Here is a 22,612-nt window from a genome sequence, read left to right on the forward strand (position 1 = left end):
TGTGATTTTTCCAGCTTTTCTGTCGCTTAAAAATAACGCCTTCTCAGGATTAGGTTCGTGTAGGGAAGAGGCATGATGGGAGTTGTAGTTCTTGCGCGCCGGCCTGCTGTGTGGTATTGAAGGGGACTTCAATATTGAAGAGGAAAAGTATTGAATTGAAGAGGAAAAGACTACGTTTCCCAGCAGCCAGAGGGCAGGGCAAGTCGCTGTTAGGTGGACGAGAGAGTATTGTGGGGGGAAAGAAAAGCTCGACCGCATAAGTGCCCAGGCCGGAGCGAATAGTAGAAGTTTGGGCTGTGGAGAAGGAAGACTGAGAAAGAGAAATGGCGGTGGATAAAGACCTGCTGGAAATGGACTTGTACACGCTACTGGGAGTCGGCGAGAAGGCGACGGATAAAGAGGTCAGGAAGGGCTCAGACTGAGGGGGAGACACCTCGCAGCCGCTCTACGGGAAGGAGAGGTGGCATCGCTCCGCACTTTAGGCTGCTGAAGTTTCTTGAAGGCCTGGTTCTCTTCCAGGCCCTACACCTTAAAAAAACCCAATTATTATTATTATTACTACTAATAATAATAATACTGCATGGAGTTCTGTCAGTATTACTTCTTACAGAGTAAGACCGCAGGACCTTCAGATTACTAAGTTCAAATGCTTAAAAGTGTAAAATTTTCATACACACGCTGTCTAGGGACCAGTTGCGAATGGACTAGGTAGGCCTTTCTTCTGAATGAACATGATTAGGGTTTCACAGTAAACCTGGGATGAGCTGGAGCGTGCCCCTGCATGAAATCCATACCCTCTGCTTATAATACTATTGATTATTACGTGTCTCAGTGCAGGCTGGTTATTCTGCTCTCCTGATAGTTCTGTCAAGCTCTAGAGTAGATTTGGGGACCGTTTGGCCCTCCAGACGTTTTGGACAGTTCCTATCAGCCCTAGCCAGCATAGCCAATGGTTAGGGATGATGGGAATTGTAGTTCAGCAATTTCTGGAGGGCCAAAGGTCCCCTGCCCCTGCTTTAGGGTGACCAAATATCAGGATCTGCCATATGCTCCTATGGTAGGTATATCAAGCTCTATGCTTGTGAACACTGCTGTTGTGAGGGGAAAATTAACCTTTCCTCACTGACAAAAGATGCACTTGCTAGGGGCCCTTGAAATTTACAAGACCTCCATATATGCTCCATTCATCAGCATGGTGGGCATTTTGCAAGTATGTAATACCTATCCTCATGAATGAGCTGTGAATTGCAATGACTTTGTGTTTACTTTGGATGTTTGAGCTGGTGAGTACAGTGATGAAGAGAGTGAGCTGTGAGCCAGGAAGTCACTGGTTTGCATATCCCATCTTGGCCACAAGCAAACCACTTTTCTCTCAGCCTCACCTGTCTGTCATAAATGGATAGTAATGCTACCTTAGTTTGTGTAAGAAAACCTTGTGGCAACCTTGTAAGTATGTTCCACAAAAGTTATTAGATTGGCTTACTTTTATTTGCTATCCTGACACCACACACACCTGTGTAAGTCATTTGTGGCATTAAAGAAAAAAAAACTTTGTAAGCTTTGCCTGCCTGCAGGTGATCCTTACTCATTATAGGAAAGCATTTTAGTAGCTTTTGAAAGCATTTAACTACCTTTGTGATCATATATATGAAGCACTTTGGATAATCAAATAGTATTTTTAAATATCTGAATGTTATTTTTCTATAAGGCAGGAATCGAGATACAGTACATCTTCAAGTTGTCTTTTAGTACTCATTTTGTCCACTAGGTGGTACCCAAATACCAGAAGCTTTTAGTCAATGTACTGACAATTGTTTTAGCTTGTAGTCCAAGAATGACTTCATTTTCTTACATACAAGAATTTTGTAATAAAGAGTATTTATATTATTAAAATAAATTGGTGCTCTATAATTCATAATCTGTCCCTCTGTAGTCACAGAATTGTGATGCTGAAAAGTCTGATTCAGCAATCTGATCAGAGGCAAGATTCTACATCTTAACACTATCACACACACTTTCAATATGCCAGAGAACATGGAGGTTCCTCACCGAGAAGATCAATAAGGGCAAATAAACTTTCCGGAAAGACAGCTTTTCCACCATTACTGAACACCCCATCAAATGTACAGGGTTGGAGGTGCTTTTGGGGAGCCTGTTCAGTTCATGGGCAGAAACAGTGAGGCCCAACAGAAATGAGGGATCCTCAAAGACAAGAGAATATGGAAAGGGTTCCTTGAAGCTAGATAGTTTGAAAGCCACTGATATAGACTGCATGGTAGGTATATTTAATTAGGGCCTGATCTGCAAAGACGTTGCTGGACTGTCTCTATGAAGGAAAAGCTAAAGTGTTTGGAGTTTGTTAGTTTAGAAAAATGATGACAGAGTGTGGCAGGGAGGGGGAGGATAGAGGTTTACAAAATTATGAATGGTAATAGTGATTTTCTTTCTTCCTGTCATAACACTAAATCTCAGTAACCCATGAAACTGATTCGAAATGCATAAAGAGCTGATTTTATGTCTTTCTGTTCTTAAATGCTGACATGAAAATGGTATAAATCCCAGATGAGGAAAAGTGAACTCATGCAGTATTGTGTAGCTTCTGGCCAAGTGTTAGTTCGTCTTTAGTTCCTATTGTTGGTCAAGTTGTGGATATTGGATGGTATCAGCCAAGGAGTTTCCTTACCAAATAAAATATTTTTGTTTACATAAGCAACTGCAGTCCAAGCAGGGAGGATACTTAATGTGTTAGGCAGCAGTTGTGTTTGTCATGTCTACAGCAGTGTTACACTAGTGTTGCCTTGTGTAAGGTAGGATTGCATTTGGGCAGATAAGCTCTAGCAACAGAATAAATCTCTTATGAGTATGAACTGGTTGTAAGAGCTGTTTCTATTCCCTTTTAACAGGTTGCTATTTTCTCTTATGCATTACCTTGACTTCTCCCTTAGTCTGCTGATCACACTGTTGTGTTATTTTTGCTCTGTCTTCTACAGATTAAGAAAGCGTACAGACAGAAGGCTCTGACCTGCCATCCAGATAAAAATCCAGACAATCCCAAAGCAGGTATGGACAGTATTCATGGAAACTGTCAGCCTTTCCTGACTATTTTATCCTTTGTTATCACTAGAAATGGCTAGATTTAGTCAAGATTACATAGCTGTGTTTTATTGGTGATAGATAGAATTTTTTGCATAGCAGTTCCTGTGATCAGTTATCCTAAGAAAACTCTTCAATTTGCTTCCATTCCTGGTTAATTTTCATAAATGCAGGGCCGGTACCAGGCATTCATATCATACTTATTTATTATTTATTAATTAAATTTTTATCTCATCCTTCATCACAGTAGGAGCCCACGGCGGCAAACAAAAACACTAAAATCATCATAAAACAGACTTTAAAATATATTACAGTAGGGCTCTGCTTACTGGCGCTCCGCTTACTGGCGCTCCGCTTACTGGCTTTCCTCCCCTCTTTAAAAGCCGCTTTTGCAGCATTTTGTGACATTTTTGCGTGATGCGCCCCATTAAAGTTAATGGGGTTCCGCCTTATGGCGATTTCTGCTTTACGACGGGAGTCCAGAACGGAACCCGCCGTATAAGCGGGGTCCTACTGTATAACAAAACATTCTTAAAAACATATTAGACCTATTGGTTATCAGTTGCGTTGGCTGACAAAAGCTGCTGCTTTCTGGCCTGCTGCCAAGAGCCTTCAGTTTGGCAGGTACCTGAGAGGGCTTTTCAGTGGTAGCCCCACATCTTTGGAACTTTGCAAGGTATTGTGTATCATTCTTTGGCTGATAGAAAAGATGTTGACTTGATTTATCCTGCAAAGTTGCTGTTACGTATATGTTAGGAGAGCAACAGGATGATAATTTTGCCCCTAGCAAAAAGTTGAGATATGTTTGAAAAAGGAACTTGGATGATAACTTGGCTTTTCGGTGAGCACTGCTTCCCTAATGTAGCTCAACATCTGTATATCAGGAAAGCGTTACTGCAAGGTGCTGCTCATCCCATGCTATAAACCCTCTGGGACTAAAATGTGCATTGTCAATGGAATATGTGCTTTCACAATTTTGGTCCCAGGGATCTAAGTCTTTTTTCCCCTTTTCCCCAAGTCCCTTATTTTTTAGGTGTAGCATGATTTTTTGCAAATGGGTTTTCTATTCCCTACTTTCTTTCTAAGACAGAGTGATCTAACAGAAACAGGGTGGGGTGGGGAAAGACTGCTGACAGATCTTAACTTTCTAAGCTTTTTCATTTGTGTATGTATGAATGTGTATGTGGGCTGATAGGTTGTCACATTTTAAAACTATATACTTGATATTTTTTTTAAGAAGTCTACATACAGTTCTAAATAGTTGTATTGTTCTGAGCCAGTTTACTTCTAACATATCTTTGGTCCAAAAGATTGTATTTACATTTTTAAAAGACTATTTCTCATTAATTTTGGACCATTTCAGAATAGTGGAAGGTATACATTTAATTTATTTTGTAATATCTATCTATCTAGCTATATCTATCTATCTATCTATATCTATCTATCTCTATATATCTCTATATAGATATAGAGATATATATATATGCCTTCTCTCAGGCATTTTAGCATGCGTTTTTAAATTGTGTTTAATTTTTTTTAAATTGTGTTTAATTTTTTTAAAATTGTGTTTTTAAATTGTTTTTTGTGTTTTAAAATTTGTATATTTGTTTTTATTGTTTTAATTGCTGTAAACCGCCCAGAGAGCTTCGGCTATGGGGTGGTATATAAATGTAATAAATAAATAATAAACTCCCATTGTTTGAGTCTTGTAAGCAGATTTTTAAGTCTTTTGTTGTTTTGCTTAGCTTTTTATTGATGGTTTCATACTGACTTTGTGCTTTAGCTACTGCTGTTTTGACTTATTTAAACTAATTGTTTAATTTACTGACTTGTTTTCTTTTTTAATTGTTAAGTTGATTTTGTTGTTGCAAGCTGACTTGCGAGGATTCTGTCCTCAACTGCAGGATATAAATATATGAAATAATCGGAAGTCTTTTGTATTCAAAAGAGAAATACATGTCGGAAGCTTTCAGGACAGATAAAATAAATTATTTTTTTCACAAACTATGACATTCACTCCTGCTAGATGATTTTATGATTTTACCTGATTTTTATTTTACTGTATTGTATTTTATTCCTTGCTGTGAACCACCCAGAGAGCCATAGGCTAAGGGCGGTATAGAAATGGAAATAAATAAATAAATAAATAGATGAAGTGATCACCATCAACTTGGTTGCAAAAGAGAATTAGCCGTATCATTTCTGAATGAATTTGTCTATCAGTGGCTACTAGCTAAGTTCTACCTGCACTGTCTGAATATTAGTTTCTGAAAATCACAAGTGGGGAGAGCACAGTTGCATGTGGATCCTGCTTGTGGGCTTCCTATAGGCATCTGATAGGCCACTTTGAGAAGAGCATGCTGGACTAGATGGGTCTTTGAGGGGATCCAGCAGGGCTCTTCTTATGTTCTTAAAGGGAGACAAAGAGCCTTCAATACATTTTGGGGATAAAGCGGATGTAATATTCCGTGATAATCAAAGGTAGATGGAATTCACTTTAAGCTTAAAATGATTGTGAGGAGCTGATAAAGTACCCAAGAGTATGTTACTAACTCTCCTTGGGATTCCAGGCCTGAATATCTGTAAACTTAAAATAAGGTAAACAATGATCAGTGGTTTAAGGGCCAAACTATTTTAAATGGAGGAAACTTGAGTTCAAAAGTATATCCTTATGGTGAGGATTGACTTTCAAATGTTATAGGAAGCTTTGTCTTGTTCTGTGAAATAATTTACTCAAACAAGTTCCCAATTTCAGTTGCATATCTAGGAATTGCTTTCTTATGCAGTTTGAAATTTTCACTTTCTGTTTCCTAGCTGAACTCTTCCATCAGTTGTCTCAAGCTTTGGCAGTTCTAACAGATGCAGCAGCAAGGGTGAGTTATTTGAGTTCTGTGCTAGAACTGCAAGCATTTTCTAGTTCTGCTATTAAGCATTAATACTTGGAAGAAAAAGTGCACTTAAGCACTTATTTCAGGTACTACTCTATGGGCCAGTACGAATCCACAGGTTGTTTTAGACTGTCCATTGCACATCTGTGGATAGTTTGTGTGTGGCAATTCCCTACTTCCCTCAGCAATAGTCCCATTCTAAACTGTGAGTGGCAAACAGCTTCTCTCACATCATGTATTGTTTCCATATTATGGGTGCATTCTTTCATTGTAGGATCTATGATTTCTTTCAAACTCGTGTGTGTATATATTCATTTTATCTGTTTCCCATAGATGAGATTTTTGACACTTTTTTAGCTTTCTTGAAAAAAAAGTATTTGCTTCATAATCCTAAAGAGATGTTAAAGTGTCTTATTTTCTTTTTTGTACCTGTCTCTGTATTGCCAAGTCAAGTGTTGCCATGCATAGAGATGCTTGTTATGGGATATTAACTCCGTTAGCTTTAGTAAAAACTATTTAACTTGTTAAACATATGTAAGGCTCTGTAGACTTTCGACCTTCCACAGTATGCAAAGATATCATGATACTGTAGTTGTTGGGTGAGACCCTGGACATAGATATTTTGATTGCAAGAGAATGGTGCCAAACGGCTATGGATTTTGTATATATCAATTGCAATAGTTTGAAATCTTTTTAAATCAGGTACAGGTTATTTGAGAAGACATGAAAAAGTGTCTTTTTATTGATCAGTCCTTCGCTGTCATCCTAATCTATACTTTTTCTGCTCTTTATTTTGGTTGGTGTAGTACAGATGTCCTTATAAGTTCTTTTTCTGGTCTTTTGATTGATGGTGTTAATTGATAGTTGAGGGTGTTTTTTTTAAGATCATGCCATGGGCCCATGCAGCTCTGAACTCTTTCTCTCCTTTACTGTGATCTATTTATCCTAGAGTCTAAGGTATAAGTTGCAGCTGCTCTCTCATCTGTTTATGTGATGTCTTTGACCTTGGGAAAGGTTTAAACTAGCTTATTCTTGTCTTGGAGGTTCCATATGAAACCCTAGTATCAAATAGATACCTATAAACTGTCTAAATTAGTGGTAGCATGTGGTGGAGGAGACTTTTGGCTTCATGACCAAGTATTTAGGTTCTAAGATGAGCTGGATTCCTCTTCTTATCTGTGAGTAAACAATGAATAATTATAAGACAGAATCCAAGAAAAGGAGTGTATGCATGTATGCATGAGAGAGCTATATGCATAGCTGGAACTTTGCTTACTGTGTTTTGTCGCAGCAGACCTTGCTATAGATGTAATTATTTGTTTTCAATGCCTTGTCTCCTGCATTTGGAACTGCTGTGGGCACAAAAGCAAGTGTAGCTCTTGCAATTCTCCCTTCCATGTGATGTCCATTCTTTGGAACCCTGTTATAAGCTGTATTCTAAGCAAAACTAGATGGCTGCTGTCAACAGGTTTGATGACCTAATTATTCAGCATCTCTCAGACCATACCTTCTCTGTAATGCTAGCATGTAACAGCCAGAGATCTAAAACTGACTTTTTCAGTATATACTTGGGAATATTTTCAACCATTTTTATCTCGCTTTTCAGTGTAGAAAATATTTTTACAGTTATCTGATCATTTAACATCTGTGAGACCACTTCTCCTTCCCCATTTTGGACTTTACTAATGAAAGTTATTGAGAAGTCTGGGACTATCCAAAATACAGAATAATATTCCAGTGTTAAACATACAATTCCCCTGACACTAGCAGATCTTCATTTTTTAATCTTAGTATTTTTAGATGTGCGGTTAAGATTTTCATTTTGTTTTGAAGTGCTCTTTTTTTCCTTGTCCTGTCACTACTACAGGCAGCATATGATAAAGTGAGGAAAGCAAAGAAGCAGGCAGCAGAAAGGACTCAGAAACTTGATGAACGGAGGAAAAAAGTCAAACTTGGTATGCAAATCCAGAATATTTCTTTTTCGTGTAGAATAAATGCCAAGATGCAGGACCCTTACCATTTGTCTATCTGTCTAATTTGCTTGTTTTCATTAGAATTATTTCAGAAGTTGAGATATATATATAGATGTAACACTGGAGAAGTAGGTGCTGTGAAATACCCTATAGCAGGTGTGGGGAACCTTTGGCCCCCCAGATGTTGCTGAACTACAGCTCCCACCATTCATGGCCATTGGCCACGCTGGCTGAGGCTGATGGGATTTGTAGTTCAACAACATCTGGAGAGCCAAAAGTTCCTCACACCTGCCCTATGCAATGAGCAGAGGTTCATCTTGTTAGAAATCGCATTCTGTTTGGGTTTTGCTGAATTTGTGGGCTTTTTCTTTCTTTGCTACAGATCTTGAAGCCCGGGAAAAAGAGGCCCAGGCCCAGGTTAGCAAGGAGGAAGAGATCCAGATAACTAGGACATTAGAGCAAGAGGTAAGGATAGCATGGCGAACAGAATGTTACTTTGTGCCAGAAATGTGGAAGAGAGCCTATATATGCACAGCCACAGTGAAGAGCAGAGAGTTAAGATAAATCATGCTGGCATCCTGTTGGAAGAGGGGTGTCAACACAGGACATCAGGGTGCATGAAAAGGCAACATAAAGGAATGTATTTTCTTAAGTGCCATACCTCAGTGGTGGTTTGTGTTTTGTATTCAAAAGGTGCATGTAAGACTCTCATCTAAAAACCTGGAGACCCTCTCCCAGTCCATTGAGACAACACTAAGCTAGATAGTCTAACTTGATATAAGGCTGCTTCTTACGTATCTATCCTGCCCTTTAAAAAACTTTTCAATTTGTCTGCTGTTGAAAGACAGAACTTGGAGCTAAATGTACTATTGGCCTTTTTTTCTGACATTTTTTTCATATTTGTTGAAAATACGTCTTACCTAAAAGTTAAAAGGTAGGTTGTTTTATAAAAGCCACTTTTCTGCCTCTCTTCCCAGATCCTACGGTTACGTGAAGAGGGATCCCGCCAGCTGGAGGAGCAACAAAAACTTATTCAGGAACAAATCCGACTTGAGAAAGACCAGCGAGTACGAGGTAAGGCCAGGCAAGGTCAGAGCCTTCTGCTGTCACCATGCTGTCTGTCTGGGTTCTCTTCAGAATACATCCACGAGTGCTCAGAGTCTGTTTGCTCTTGTTGTTAAAGAGTATACTTCAGTAGAAAAACTCCCCTTTCTTTTCTGCCCCTCTCACAGTGAAGCTTTAGTGACAGAATATTCTTTTATTTAGTAAAAGAGGTAAAAAAACCCAAATAATTAAATTGTGATAGAGTTCAGTGGGATTTTCTCCCAGATAAGTGTGTGTAGGATTGTAGCTCTAGTCTCTCTTCTAAGCTGTGTCACATATTTCATATTTAACCTCTAGCAGATGTGGAAATGAGGATTGTATTGACAATTAACTTTCCAATATTTTGTTATAATTTTTTCAGTACCAGTTGGCATGTGAGATTTGTTTATCAACCTTCAGTAGTATTTCTCCCCTTCCTCCAGCTTTTCCACTCTTACTGTCAATGGAGCTCTACTTCTAGAAGTTAATGAAAGTCAGTATAGAACTCCTTTTAACTTGCATGATTATCAGGAAAAATGCCAATCTATGCTAAAGTGCCTGTAGTGGAGTTTAAATCAGCTTCAAAACATAAGACTTGCTTGGATATTTTCAGTTATTAAAAAGAAACATAGTAGATATCCTCAAAATGGTTGCCATTGTAGTTTTCATTTTCTTTTCTTTTTTGAGGCAATCAAGATGGGTATGGAGAGGATGGCAAAGGAACGCCCAAGCTCAAAGTAAGACATTCCCAAAAATCTGAGCTATGAAGAGAGATGAGCAACTAACTTATCATTCCATCAGTAGAAGCCACATGGATCGCCTCCAGCCTCACAGAAAGCTGGACTGTCTCTAGCATCCTCGCTGCTTTCTGGAATTGTCACTTACTTCATCTTAATGTGTTCCTTGCACTTTAATCTAGAAACTAGGCACTAGGATGAAGGTAATTAGAAGTTAAGACTCTGTGACTTGAGATGTTGACAGGTTGCCAGATGCTGCTTGATGTATGTAGTAATTCTTAGCTTTTTTTAAAATGTGAACTCGTCCCTGTGCCTAGGATTACTTGTATCTCTTCCTGTGCAGTGTAGACATTTTTTTAGTATCTACAAATGTTGAATCAGAATCCATTACCTTTATGGTATCATAGACTTAAAAGCAAGTGGCAGATTCTGCTATGTTTTGCACCCAGTGCTCCAAACTCTGTGAAACTAACTTGTAACATTTCTCCATCAGCTACGTTGGAAATGCAAGAAAGAAGATGAGACTAAAGGAGGCTACTCAAAAGAAGTTCTTCTGCAAATCCTACAAAAGGTCTTGTTCCAAAATGCCCCTTTCACCTTAGTTGGTTTTGCCTAACATTCTAACAGAATAAGTACAGTTGATGTCTTCATAAACTAATGAGGCCCTCGCATGGTCATTATAAATCCTTTCATTCTTTTTTTGTTGGCAAAGGAGAGCACCACAAGGAATTTATTAACTTGTAAATAGTCCTACAAATTATATATTTCTGCAGTATGATGCCTAAATAGCTTTTGATGGTGTGGTTTACCTTGTGATCTGTCCTTTGTGACTATTAGTACTTCCGTAAGCACTAGATTGATTTGGCTTTCTCCAACTCTAGAGAGCAACATTATTTTGGGGGTGAAAAATTAATTCAGAACTAGGTTAGTATATCACATGATCTTGATGTAACAGATTTTGCTGGGAGAGTTATTTGTGAATGTCTCTTGAATTTGCTTATAGCTGTGTTGCATTTCAACCTTGTTACAATGACCTCAGCTTTGAATCGTTGACTGCTGTTGTACTATATCTAAAACTCCTTAACTAGCATACTTAAATGATTTTGTATAGTATCTCAGCATAAAATGTACCCTTCACTAGTCTTTATTTATTTATTAGATTTATATCCTGCACCTTCCTCTAAAGGAGCCCTGGGCAGCAAACGTATAACACTGAATACAAGTAAAACTTCTAAAAACAGTTAAAACTCCTAAAAGCAATAACCTACACTCAGACTAATTTCAGAGTTGCCAGGGACAGGACTTTCAGCCATTAAATGCCTGGGTAAACAGGAATGTTTTTAAATTTCTCCTAAACGTTAGGAGTGAGAAAGATTGATGCACCTCACTAGGGAGGACATACTACAAATGGGGAATCACTACTGAGAAAGCTTTGTTACAGGTCAGTGCCAACTTGGCAACCCACAGTAGCAGCATGACAAACAGGGCCTCCCATGCTGATTGCAGGGCCCAAGATGGTTGATACTGAGGAAGGCACTCTTCTACATACTTGGTTCTAGAGCCATTTAGGGCCTTGTATGCTAGTACCAATATCGTGAATTGGGCCCAGTAGCTCACTGGCAGCTAGTACAGTGCTGTCAGGACTGGTGACAATGTGGTCCAAAGGGCTGTCCCACTTACCAATCTAGCAGCTGCTTTCTGCACTTGCTGCAGCCTCTAGACTGTCTTCAAGGGCAGTCCCACATAGAATGCATTGCAGTAATCCAAGCAGAAGGTCACCAGAGCATGGACAATTGAGGCCACGCTATCCTGATTCATAAACGGCTGTAGCTGGTGAACCACCCCAAGTTGGGCATAAGCACTCCTAGTCACTGAAGCCACTTGAGACTCCAGTGACAAGCTGGAATCCAGGAGTACTCCCAGACTACCAACCTGTTCCTTCAGGGGGAGTACAACCTCTCAGAGAACAGGTTGTACACCACTTTCCTGGATCCGGGAACCATCTACCCACAGCACCTCCATTATAACAGTATTCAGTCTAAGTATATTGGTACCCATCTAGTCCATCCCTGCTTCCCAGACACTGGACCCGCACCTTCACAACCTCTCCTTTGCTGCATGTTGTCAGCATACTGATGGCACCATGCTCCAAAACCCTGGATGACAGCCTGCAATGGTTTCATGCAGATGTTGAATGGCATAGGAGGCAGAATGGACTCTTATAGTCCTTCACAGTTCAAAAGCCATGGGACTGAGCAACAGTCTAGTACTACTTTCTGATAGCGACCCTGCAGGTAGGAACTGAACCACTGTAATACAGTATCTCCACCTCCACCTCCTTTCTTCATTTTAGAAGAACACCATGGTCAATAGTGACAAAAGCCGCTGAGAGGCCAAGAACCAACAAGGTCGCATTGTTCTTGTCTTTTTCCTGATAAAGGGTATCAGTCAGGGTGACTAAGGCTGTTTCAGTGCCAAAACTGGGTCTGAAACCAGATTAGAATGGCCTGCTTCCTCCAGGCATACCTGCAGCTGCCCAGCCGCCACCCTCTTCAATCACCTTGCCCACGAAAGAAATATTAGAGCCCGGATAATAGTTTATGAAAACCTGCAGATCCAAGGAGGATCTCTTTAAGAGGAGCCACAACACTGCCTCTTTCAAGGCAGTGGGCATATCTCCCTCCCGTAATGAAGCATTAACCACTCCTTAGACCCATCCATTCGTATTATATCTCATCCCGCCAGAGCCTTTTCCCCTTTTGTTCTTTATGGAGACTTTGACAAGAACTTCCAAGTTACACATGTTAGCACATACTGTTTCTCACCAGACCTATATCTGATGTCACATTTCTTCTTGATTCTGGCAGTATGGTGAGGTTCTGAATTTGCTAATCTCTAGCAAGAAGACTGGAAGTGCAGTTGTGGAATTTGCCACAGTGAAAGCTGCTGTAAGTTTTTTGACATAAGAATTTCTCAGTGCACCATGATCCTAGTAATGCAAGATGTACATGCTGATATTTATGGAAAATAGCATTAGAGGCTCTTTCTATGATACTAGGGCACTAGCTGGGGGCTTTTCCTTAGAAATGGCACAGAAGGCAGGGCAGTTCCCTGTCCTTCTGCACACGTATGTGTGTAAGCGGGGGGGGGGGTTCACCAGAATAAATTAAAAGTATTTACAGTAGTTATAAGATCCTCCGTGGTGCAGAGTGGTAAGCGGCGGTAACGCAGCTGAAGCTCTGCTCACGGCCGGAGTTCGATTCCAACGGAAGGAGGAAGTCGAATCTCCGGCAAAAGGGGTCGAGGTCCACTCAGCCTTCCATCCATCCATGATCGGTAAAATGAGTACCCGGCATACACTGGGGGGTAAAGAAAGGCCGGGGACGGAACTGGCAATCCCACCCCATATATACGGTCTGCCTAGTAAACGTCACAAGACGTCATCCTAAGAGTCGGAAACGACTCGCACTACAAGTGCAGGGACACCTTTACCTTTTTTTTTACAGTAGTTAAGAAGACCAATCTTATGTATTTCTATACAGATTAGGGGAATAGAGTTCCTGGTTACTTGGAACACCCATTCATATGGCCATTGAGTAACAAAACTATCATAGTTAAAACTTCTCTCATTATTAGATCAGTAGATCCTAAAATGTTGCATCTGGATTCTTTTAGTGTTAATGGGATGCTTCACTGATATTATGAGCCTTAGATACGGAGGAAAACATTAATGAAGTTGGAAAGGATTTTTCCTCCCATTAGATTATCTGGTGACTTTACTTGTTACCCTTCCATATAGTACATAGCATGGCTTGTTTATTCAAGCAACTTGGATTTATTTTGCTTGTTCCACAATTCCTCTGCTATAAGACGGTGCATCCCTGCCCTGCCTCCTGTCACCTTGTGGCACTGGCGTGCATTCTTTCTCTCATAAGCATGTGCACACAATATGGACTAATCTGGGAGTTTGGAGGGGGTTTGTGCTCCATCAAGTTCAACCTTCCCCAATCTGATGCTTTGGACTCTTATCTCCCATCAGTCCCAGATAGCATATACAATGGTTGAGGATAATGGGAATTGTAGTACAAACACCTGGAGGGCACTAGGGTGGAGAAAGATGGTCTAGCATTATAGTTTAATTCCTTGACCTATGACTATTCTGTTTTTTCTGAGTTTGGCTTAAGGAACATAGATCAGTGAACGGAAGGGGCCATTTTTATTTGTTAGGAGATGGCAGTGAAGAATGAAGCTGGCCTGATAAACAATCCTCTAAAAATCTCCTGGCTAGAAGGCCAACCACAGAGCAATCCTGTGTTTGCTGATGGCACTAGCCAGCCACAAATATCCCAGGTAAGAGCAATGCAAGCTGCTAGTTTTGCTTTTGGATTAAAAATATATATATTTGAAGTCTGCATATACCCAGTTTGGGCACCAGCAAAATGTTTTCTGTTCTTTATCTTTGTACTTTTGCCTTGGAAAGCATTCACTGAGACATTTAAAGTTTTTCATTATGAATTTATTCTAATTAAACAAGTATAAATCTGTCTTGATGTTTAGTTTGATGCTATGATACTAACTGAGCTGTTGCTAACTGGAATAACAGAGGAACCTCTGCAAAGTATAATGTGTTAGGATTGGATCACTGAAGAAGTACATGTGGAGTTGATGAAGTTTGAGCCTTAGGAAGGGATCTTTTCTGAGGAGGTAGATTGGTGCAGACAATTCTTCCACAAAAGAAGAAACTGATAAACTCATGGCTTTAGAGCAGGGGGTTGGGGGGAACCTTCAGCCAGCAAGTCTAATTAGGCTTAGCAGTCCTCCCCATTTGGTCCATGAGGCCATTTTCATCAAGCCACACTCACTTCACATAATATATATTGGGTATGGGGCAGGTGAAGACTTGGTTCAGCTGATGAGCAGGTGTTGCAAAGTGCTATGCAAAGGGTTACACAAGGCACCAAGGGTCAGCTGATTATTAGGTCTTGTGAAATCTGGCAATCAGTTGATCGTTGACACTTTGCAGGCTGCGCCCTTGCTTACAAATGGCCATCCACCTGTCAAACTTGGTGTGCAGGGAGGTGGGGGTGATGACAGTGTGCCCCATCTGCCAAATTTAGGTCCCCATCCATACTGTACTCTTCTGCTTGTTGAGAAAATCCTATAATTTGTAGGGGGCCTACACATTTGATGCACTTTGCCGATATGCTATATACAATAAACCTCTGGGATAATCTCTTTGAAACACAGATCTAAGCTATTTATAATGACAGCTTGTTCTAGTGTTTGTAGCAGAAGAGCTAGTCCTCTTCTGGTGATGGCAGAGAAATGGTTTCTGTAGAGTGCAGAACACGGTGCAGAACCATTTTATATTTTAAGTTTCATTGGTTTTTACTCTTGTATTTATAGCTATTGATCCCTATCTTGAGGGATCATATCACCAAACATTAGTTGTGAATGAAACAGTCTTCATCTGTTCAAGACAAAACAGACTAGATAACTGGAAGTGGGTAAGGGGGGAGTGGGCACAGGTAAATACCACATTAAAATACTGATTTTAACTGTATCTGTTATGGGATGAAGGTGTCCCCAATGGCCAGCTAGTCATATGCTAAACAGCAAAAAACCAACAAAAACAATGAGAATTCTTGACCAGTTTGCCCTCCTTCTGCGTATGCACATGGCCTGAATACCTTCTCCAGTAGTGCGTAGGTGAGAAAGTAGCAGCTGTATACTTAATGAGCAGGTATTCTGGTAGCTTCTCAGGTGAGGCTGTTTGCTTGTTCCTTTGTTTTGCTAGCAGGTTACTTGGTGTTTTATTCTAAGTCTCAACCTCCCTGAGGTTTTGTTTGAGCCTGGACAGTTCCACCTAGGGTGCACTCACAGCTCTGTACAAAGGGTGGCTTTCATGTCTGACTCCACAGGGCTGGGTGTTTATGGCCACAAATAGTCTTGCCCGGAGTATAATAGGGAACAGTGCTATGACTGATTGCACTAAACTAGATGGAATCCAGCAGAAACTTCAGGTTGTTTAGGGCCAAGAGATGTTTTTCTCCCTTCCACACTATAGGCAAAGCTATCACACAAACAATCCCTATGCAAGTTGTTGGTGTCAACTCCTTTTTGAAGAATTGAAGAGCAGCTGATGTCAATCAGGAGCTCTTGTTTGCATTCATGCAACAGAATTTTGGCTTTGCGTATTGCGTCTTATGAGGCCTCTGGCTTGTTACTGGGTTTGTCTTGTCTTGCTTCCATTGCACGTTTCTTACTGGGAGGCCATGTTCTCTGCCTGTTTGTTGACATGTTTCTTGAGTTATGTAATGGTGTACATTCAGTGGAGTTTGAGCAGATATTGTTGCAACTGAGGCACTAGTTTGGCATTTGCAAATGGACAAAATTGCTGTCCCTTTTTTACGCTAGAATTGCCTAGCATGCTAGTTGCAGAGTTATGTCATTGTACATTGCTGTAGAGCAGGAGCAGGAACTGGATCCAGTTGGTGGGCCAGATCCTCGGTTTCCCCAACCTTGGCAGGCCGCCTTGTCAAGGGGGAAGGGCCTCACTCACCTGTCGATCACTTGGCATCAGGTGACAGGTGCAACTTGGCAAGCGGCACTAAAAAAGGAAGTCCAAGCCAAGCAAGGCTTGAAGCTACACTTATCAACTGATAGGCAGTGACTTCAAGCCTGCTGGAGTTCCCATGCCCTGCTTGGGCAGGAGTTGGCTGTGATACCAGTTCTCCAAGGAAAAACTCAGTAGTGCAGTCATCCTGGCAGGCTTGCTATCTTTGCTGATCATCAGTGACAGCAAGCCCCCCTTGCCAATGCACAATCAGGAGTGCACTGTCTCCCAGTCGTGCATTAGCAATTGCAGCTCTACCCGCCCCACACCTGGTATCAGATGTGACAAGCAGGCATGGTTTGGGGAAAACTGCCTCACAGGCCAAACAAGGACCAGTGCTGGACCTAATTAGGCCTGTAGATTGGAGGTTCCCCACCCCTGCTGCAGAGTATTGTATGTTTTGCTTTTCTGAAAGGCTGTTTACCTATGCTGCTAGCCTGCAGAAATGACTCTCTGCTCACTTCTTACCCTTGATCTGTTTATAATGTTCAGCCAGAAACTGAAGCAAGGGTAAAAGTCCCTGATTAACTAGGAACTTGGCATACTTCAGCTTTATTTTGATGGCACAGTCATAATTGCAGGTATGCAAAAATGGGTGGAGTTCAGAATTCAGTTCAAGTGTTAGTTCTAATGATGGCCTAAACTACACGTGATGTTAGTCATGCGTTTTTAGAAAAACGTGCTCAGCCTGGCTGTTTTTGTTTTGGAGAAGCAGCAGCCACAAGGTTCCGATCTGCAGTATAAACCCCATGGCCCTAGAACCACATGATTGCATAAATAAGCCTTGGGACATACAAATGATTTCTCTTATAAGAGGGTCTTAGGCTATTGGATATGCTTAGGATAGTGATGCAGGGTAGTAGCTGTTTTGCTTTCCCTTCAAGGGTCCCTTTCATGCTCTTTCTACAGTTGATGTAACAGGATTTTCCCCCTAGTCCCACTGCTAGATGAATGCCTGCCAATGGAAATTAAAAGTGGCACAAAGGAAGTACAGTTAAATGCTTTTAATAAGGACTAAAATATATATTCTTTCACATTTTACAATGGATTATTCATAGCTTATTGTATAAGCGATTGTTATACACTTCCTTTCCCCTGTGATGAATAGAAGCAGAAACAATTGCTTTATGGTCTGACTTTCCAATAAATTAAATATGCCCATTAATTAGAATTAATGAGGAAAATATGCACTGGTATAAAAGAAGGTAATCTTCGCTTCATTTATGCATAGTGCAAGTCTCTTGACTTCTGTCTCCAAACTAACCTTATAGGCAACTGCTCTGGCTTTGAGACATTAGTTATTATCTGAGATTGTGGAGAGGTTATCCAGACAAGCCCATGAGTTCCTTATGGTATTGAGCCTTGTGTCACAGCCACCCACTCTTTCTACATGCCCATTTGTTGTAAGGTTGCTGATATGGTCCAAACATAGCAAGTGTCTTGCTTGCTTATCAGAATGAGGTACTCTGTCTGAGTGGGAAAATCTTGGAAAAGTGTGGTAAATGGAAGCAGTGCTAGTAAGTTCTGAAAAGATACGATGCTCATCTGCTAGTGTACTATGACATCTCATTGAGAAGGAGCCCACCTTACAAAAAGCAGCTTGGGTTACGTAGAGACAATGAAGATGGGCCAATAGTCCAGTATCATTAATTTCTCTGTTTTTGCTAGAAGACCAGTTAATTTAACAGTAAATTCTGTTTTCTGAGCGTCTGCAGAACATCATCAAGGAGCGAGGGCCCCAAGTCCAGTGTGAAGGAAAAGAAGGGGTCTGATGTATCGGGAAGAGACTTTCCATGCCAGGAGGTGTTTTCAGAAGGGGACCAGTTTGTAACTTGGTTCTTGCAAAATAGGTCTGGCTGTGTTTGAGTGGCCTTGTGGGAATGGCATGAAGTGCTTGGAAAAGAAAGGTTTGCAGAAGGAGAATCAGTGTGGTCTATAATATTGGGACAGCTGGCACTGTCCAGATATAGCCGAGGTGGTTTGGGAGGTGGCTGTGGCTTGCTGGCTAGGTTTTGCTCACTCTGACAAGATAAATAGTCCGACTTCCCTTTTAAGTCTCCTAGGAGCTCTCTCTTGTTGTACTGTCCAGTGGTGTCTATTGTGTGGCTGTTCTGATTCAAGATAGTGACTTGATTGCCAAGCTTCTTATGCCTCCTGAATGAGAGACGCTTGAAAAAACCTGAGGACCTGATGGATCCTCTCTGCCAAGTGTCCATGGTGAGGGAAGCAGTGAAAAGGCTGGTAGTTGTCAATTGTGCCGTGAAGGAGGCCAGAGGCTTAACGGAGTCTTTCTGAGCCAGGGCTGGCTCCTTCTAATTCCTGGGAGAGAAGAGGAAAACAACAACATCAACAAGCTGGCTTCCTTACAAAGGCATATTCACTCTTAGGCCTTCCCCTGTTTAAAGAAGCCAGTAGGAAAGGGTTGTATCAAAATGGCTTTCAGAGTAATCTTCCTAGCCCAGAGAGTAATGCCACAATTGTAAAACTGACTAAGCTACCCAGATTTCAGAGAGAACAGTGTTTGCTCAGACTCCAAATGTAAGATGACACCTACAGAAAGCACTTCAAGTACTATGTATTTGAAAGCCATTCATAACTTTTTGGGCAAAAATAGTCCAGTTTAAAAGGATTTGCAGTTGACACGCTTAGGATTCTGTCATCCCAGCTGGCTCAGAGACAGCAGAATCAGTCATTGCAGAGCACACAGTGGGGCTTAACCCTTCTTATTCCTCTGCCATGCTTATGCAGTAGTCTTAATTTAGCACAGTGGCAACCGATATACGACTCTTTTTATTTATTTACTTATTATTACATTTATACCCCGCCTTTCTTTTCTTTGAGAGTGAGTTACTGACCTATGCTGTATCAGCAGTCCTCTTCTTCTCTCCCCCCCCTTTTCAAATCACCTTCTCCAGTGGTCCCTTTAGAACACGTTTCCCCTATTCTGCACTTTTGTGTCTCCTTATCTGTAGCCCCCATTCACGCAATTTTTCACAGCTTTTTGTACAAATCTCTGGCACACACTTCTTTTGCTCCTTATACTTGCAACTGCCGTCCCCTTTGTGGTCATCAGGCCACTTCCCTTTAGTCCTTTAGAACTCTCCTTAAGACCACATTCTTTGCCAAAAAGTCTTTCCTGAACTGCCTTACCCTTGCCTCACTTTATCTGCCTGTCTGCTTATGTTTTGATTTTCCCTACCTCATTTCCTTTATGGTTTGTCCTTGACCTTTCCATCATCTTTCCCATCTAATGCAGATTGTAAGCAGTGGTGTGACAGGACCTACTAATTTCATTCAGTCGTATCAGTAGGTTGCTGGCTTGAGGTTGCCAGTCCCTACTTAGGCCTTGTAGACCACTTTATATCTTTACCTCAGGAAGGTATTGTGGGGCCTGATTTCCAGCATGGGCTGCCAGATCAAGGGTGATTAAAGATCTGCATATGCATGTCATCATGTCCCCCAATTTACCAACATTCTAGAGCAAAAGCAGCATCCATATATTGAAATTGTTCACTATTACATGATTAAAAGGTCAGTATTAGCCCCTCATTATTGGACTGGCAAAATTAAGGTATTAGCAAACTATACTCATGAAGGATTTGTAGATTAAGTAACTGTAGAGCTTAGCATTAAAGAAAATGAAATTCAGAGTTACTTACTGTGAAATGGAGCAAGAAGGAGGCAGCCAAAAGGGGAACTGTGAAGGAAGTGCTTCCAGAACAATGCACAGCATACCCGTGTTAATGGTTAAAAGTCCACTGTATCCTCTCAACTCTCTTCTTCTAGAGTACCTTTCCTTCAGTGTGGCTCTTCACTCCTCTCACCTGACTAATCATATGTTTTGCTGGTGGCAGTTCCTTGGCGTGTGTGCTCTGTGCCAAGCCCTCGCTGACTCAGTCATGTCAGAAACTGGGACTAACACTAATAGTTAATTGCAAAGATTGCAGGAAGTAGGTGTGTAGAACTGTGAAGCATCAGCCCACATACGAAGCCTCAGGAGAATACTGGGCTTCTATGGAATACTTGAACAACTTTCATTAATGTCATTTTTTAGTGCAACTGCTGGAGGAGGGGGAGGATGAGGAATTATAATACCCAGTTCGGAATGCCAAGCTCCAAGTTCAAGGGACTTGTACTTCTCTACCCATGGTTGAATATGGAATCTCCCCCCCCCCCAGTAAATGGCACCTTCATGGGCAGAGGCAGTGAGCTTCTAAGTATCAGACGTGGTGGAGAAACAGCAGTGCACATCACACTGTCCTTGTAGTTGTCCAGGGGCGTCTGTCTAGTCACTCCTGGAGACAGGATGCTGACCTAGATCAACGTTTGTCTGATCCAACCAGGAACTTCTTATGTTTGTAAAATGTATTTCACTCTTTACTTCATATTCTCACACCATTTCCTACAGGTGCTACATAGCTGATCAAGTCATAAATATGGAGTACAAACTGCCTTTACGTTTTTTAAAGGTCTGGCTAATTAGAACATGCATACAAAAATGTCTAGTCTCATGCTATGGATTGGATAGCTCCAGGCTGAAAAGAAAAAGCTGCTAATTGTTAAAGAGACAACCCACCCATAAGGTCTTGCGAGACACAGCAATGGTAAAAGTTTAATTGTAGAATCTGTAGAAGAGGCCTGACCAATAAACTAAGACACAATTTCTAGAATATTGGTTCCAGTTGTTTTACTAAATATTAGGCCAGGAGAATCCCCTCAGTGTGAAAAGTCACGTTTCCAAGATTGTATGTAGTTTCTGGGATCTGTCCTCTTCTTGGAATCTGAGGAAGTAATCATTAGTTATGATCCTAGAGGCCTCTCTAGGTGAATACTTGCAGTATTTTGTCCATGCTAAATTAAAATAATCTGATACTGCTGTATTAATGTTAAGGCAACAGATAATATTTTGATCCTAGAGCAATTAAGAAATGACATTAGTACTTCCCATTATATGGTAGTAAAAGGAAATATATTTACTGTTATATTTTTATTTCACTTTTCCACTAAGGAGCATAGCCTCTTTCCCCTGCACACGCATTTTACCTTTTCAACTACCTTGTGAGGTAGAGATAGGCTAAGATTTCCTTTGGTAATGAGAAAACTGCCACAACTGTAATGGTTCAGAGTGGAGAGCATCCACTTATTCTGGCATAATGTTCATGGAGTTTTTGCTTGAGATGGCTACATTAGAATTGTCCCTACTTTGGCAATCTTTATTTTTGATAAACACTCGCTTGCAGTATCATAACTATCATTCAGCATTTATATCTGTACTGCTATGATGAGCCCCTTCTTTTCATGTGCCCTTGTGACAGGTATTTGTTTTAGAACTTCTGAAACAGCTAACAGGGATTCCACATTACTTTTGTTACTATCACTTTTTCCTTAGGGTTCTGTTGTCTCTGAGCGGGATTATGAAAGCCTTGTGATGATGCGGATGCGCCAAGCCGCTGAGAGACAGAAGCTGATTGAAGAGATGAAACGAGAAGATGAGGAAGAGTCTGGCACGTAGTACAAGGAGAAATGACATTATCTTGTGCTTTTGCTTATACTTAAATTAAGTCAATAAATATCCTTTGTAAAAATAACTATAGTTTTCTTGGAAAAATAAACTGGCGGGATCTGTTCCTACTTAGATTAGATGTCTAGTGCACACAGTATCAAACATACTCTGCTAATTGATAAGTTTTTCCTCTCATTGATTGAACATGGGCTAGTTTACGCATAGCTTTAGTCTTGCAAGAAACTGCCAGAAAATGGTCCCACTGCTGGCAGCTCCAAGTTATGGTCATAACTTATACAAGTTATGGTCATAACTTAATACAAATTATGGTCATAACTTAATACAAATTATTATTATGTTTATGTGGTATCACCAGCACTAGTATCTTGTGTTAAAATGGATTTTAAGAAGCACTGAAAAGTGATGTGATTAATAAAAACACAGGATGCATTTATTGATTGAGAAGAGGAATTCAACAGAAGGCTGTCATGAAATGCACCTTTGAAGAACTTAACTATTGCTTTGGTATCCATATGGAAGCTTTTAATGGGTTCTGAAGTACTGATGCACTTTCAAAGCCTGCAGCACTCATAGGCATAGCCGATATCACATCGCAGAAGAAAGTTGGTGATTATATCAACATTGGCTGCACAATCTACAGAACTGTAATATCAAATACAAGGGAGTAAATGGTTTTGGCACTACAACACTAAATCAGT

The 22,612-nt window shown here is 40.7% G+C and overlaps 2 protein-coding genes across 2 annotated transcripts; one reads left to right on the forward strand and one right to left on the reverse strand.

Annotated features, from left to right (window-relative positions):
• The first annotated feature begins 50 nt into the window (after positions 1-50).
• On the forward strand, positions 51-22,337 carry DNAJC17 (DnaJ heat shock protein family (Hsp40) member C17). Its single transcript, XM_061611417.1, has 11 exons — positions 51-401; positions 2,991-3,060; positions 5,908-5,966; positions 7,849-7,936; positions 8,337-8,419; positions 8,932-9,028; positions 9,725-9,774; positions 10,268-10,345; positions 12,642-12,722; positions 14,002-14,124; positions 21,780-22,337. The coding sequence occupies exons 1-11, from the start codon at positions 324-326 to the stop codon at positions 21,900-21,902; spliced, it is 930 nt and encodes a 309-aa protein (XP_061467401.1). The 5' UTR covers positions 51-323; the 3' UTR covers positions 21,903-22,337.
• C2H15orf62 (chromosome 2 C15orf62 homolog) lies at positions 17,458-20,254 on the reverse strand. The gene is made up of 2 exons (XM_061611418.1): positions 20,050-20,254; positions 17,458-18,709 (listed from the first exon to the last, which is right to left on the reverse strand). The coding sequence occupies exon 2, from the start codon at positions 18,604-18,606 to the stop codon at positions 18,067-18,069; it is 540 nt and encodes a 179-aa protein (XP_061467402.1). The 5' UTR covers positions 18,607-18,709; positions 20,050-20,254; the 3' UTR covers positions 17,458-18,066.
• Positions 22,338-22,612: the final 275 nt, after the last annotated feature.

Source organism: Rhineura floridana, chromosome 2 (genome assembly GCF_030035675.1).
Source record: "Rhineura floridana isolate rRhiFlo1 chromosome 2, rRhiFlo1.hap2, whole genome shotgun sequence".
Classification (NCBI taxonomy): domain Eukaryota; kingdom Metazoa; phylum Chordata; class Lepidosauria; order Squamata; family Rhineuridae; genus Rhineura; species Rhineura floridana.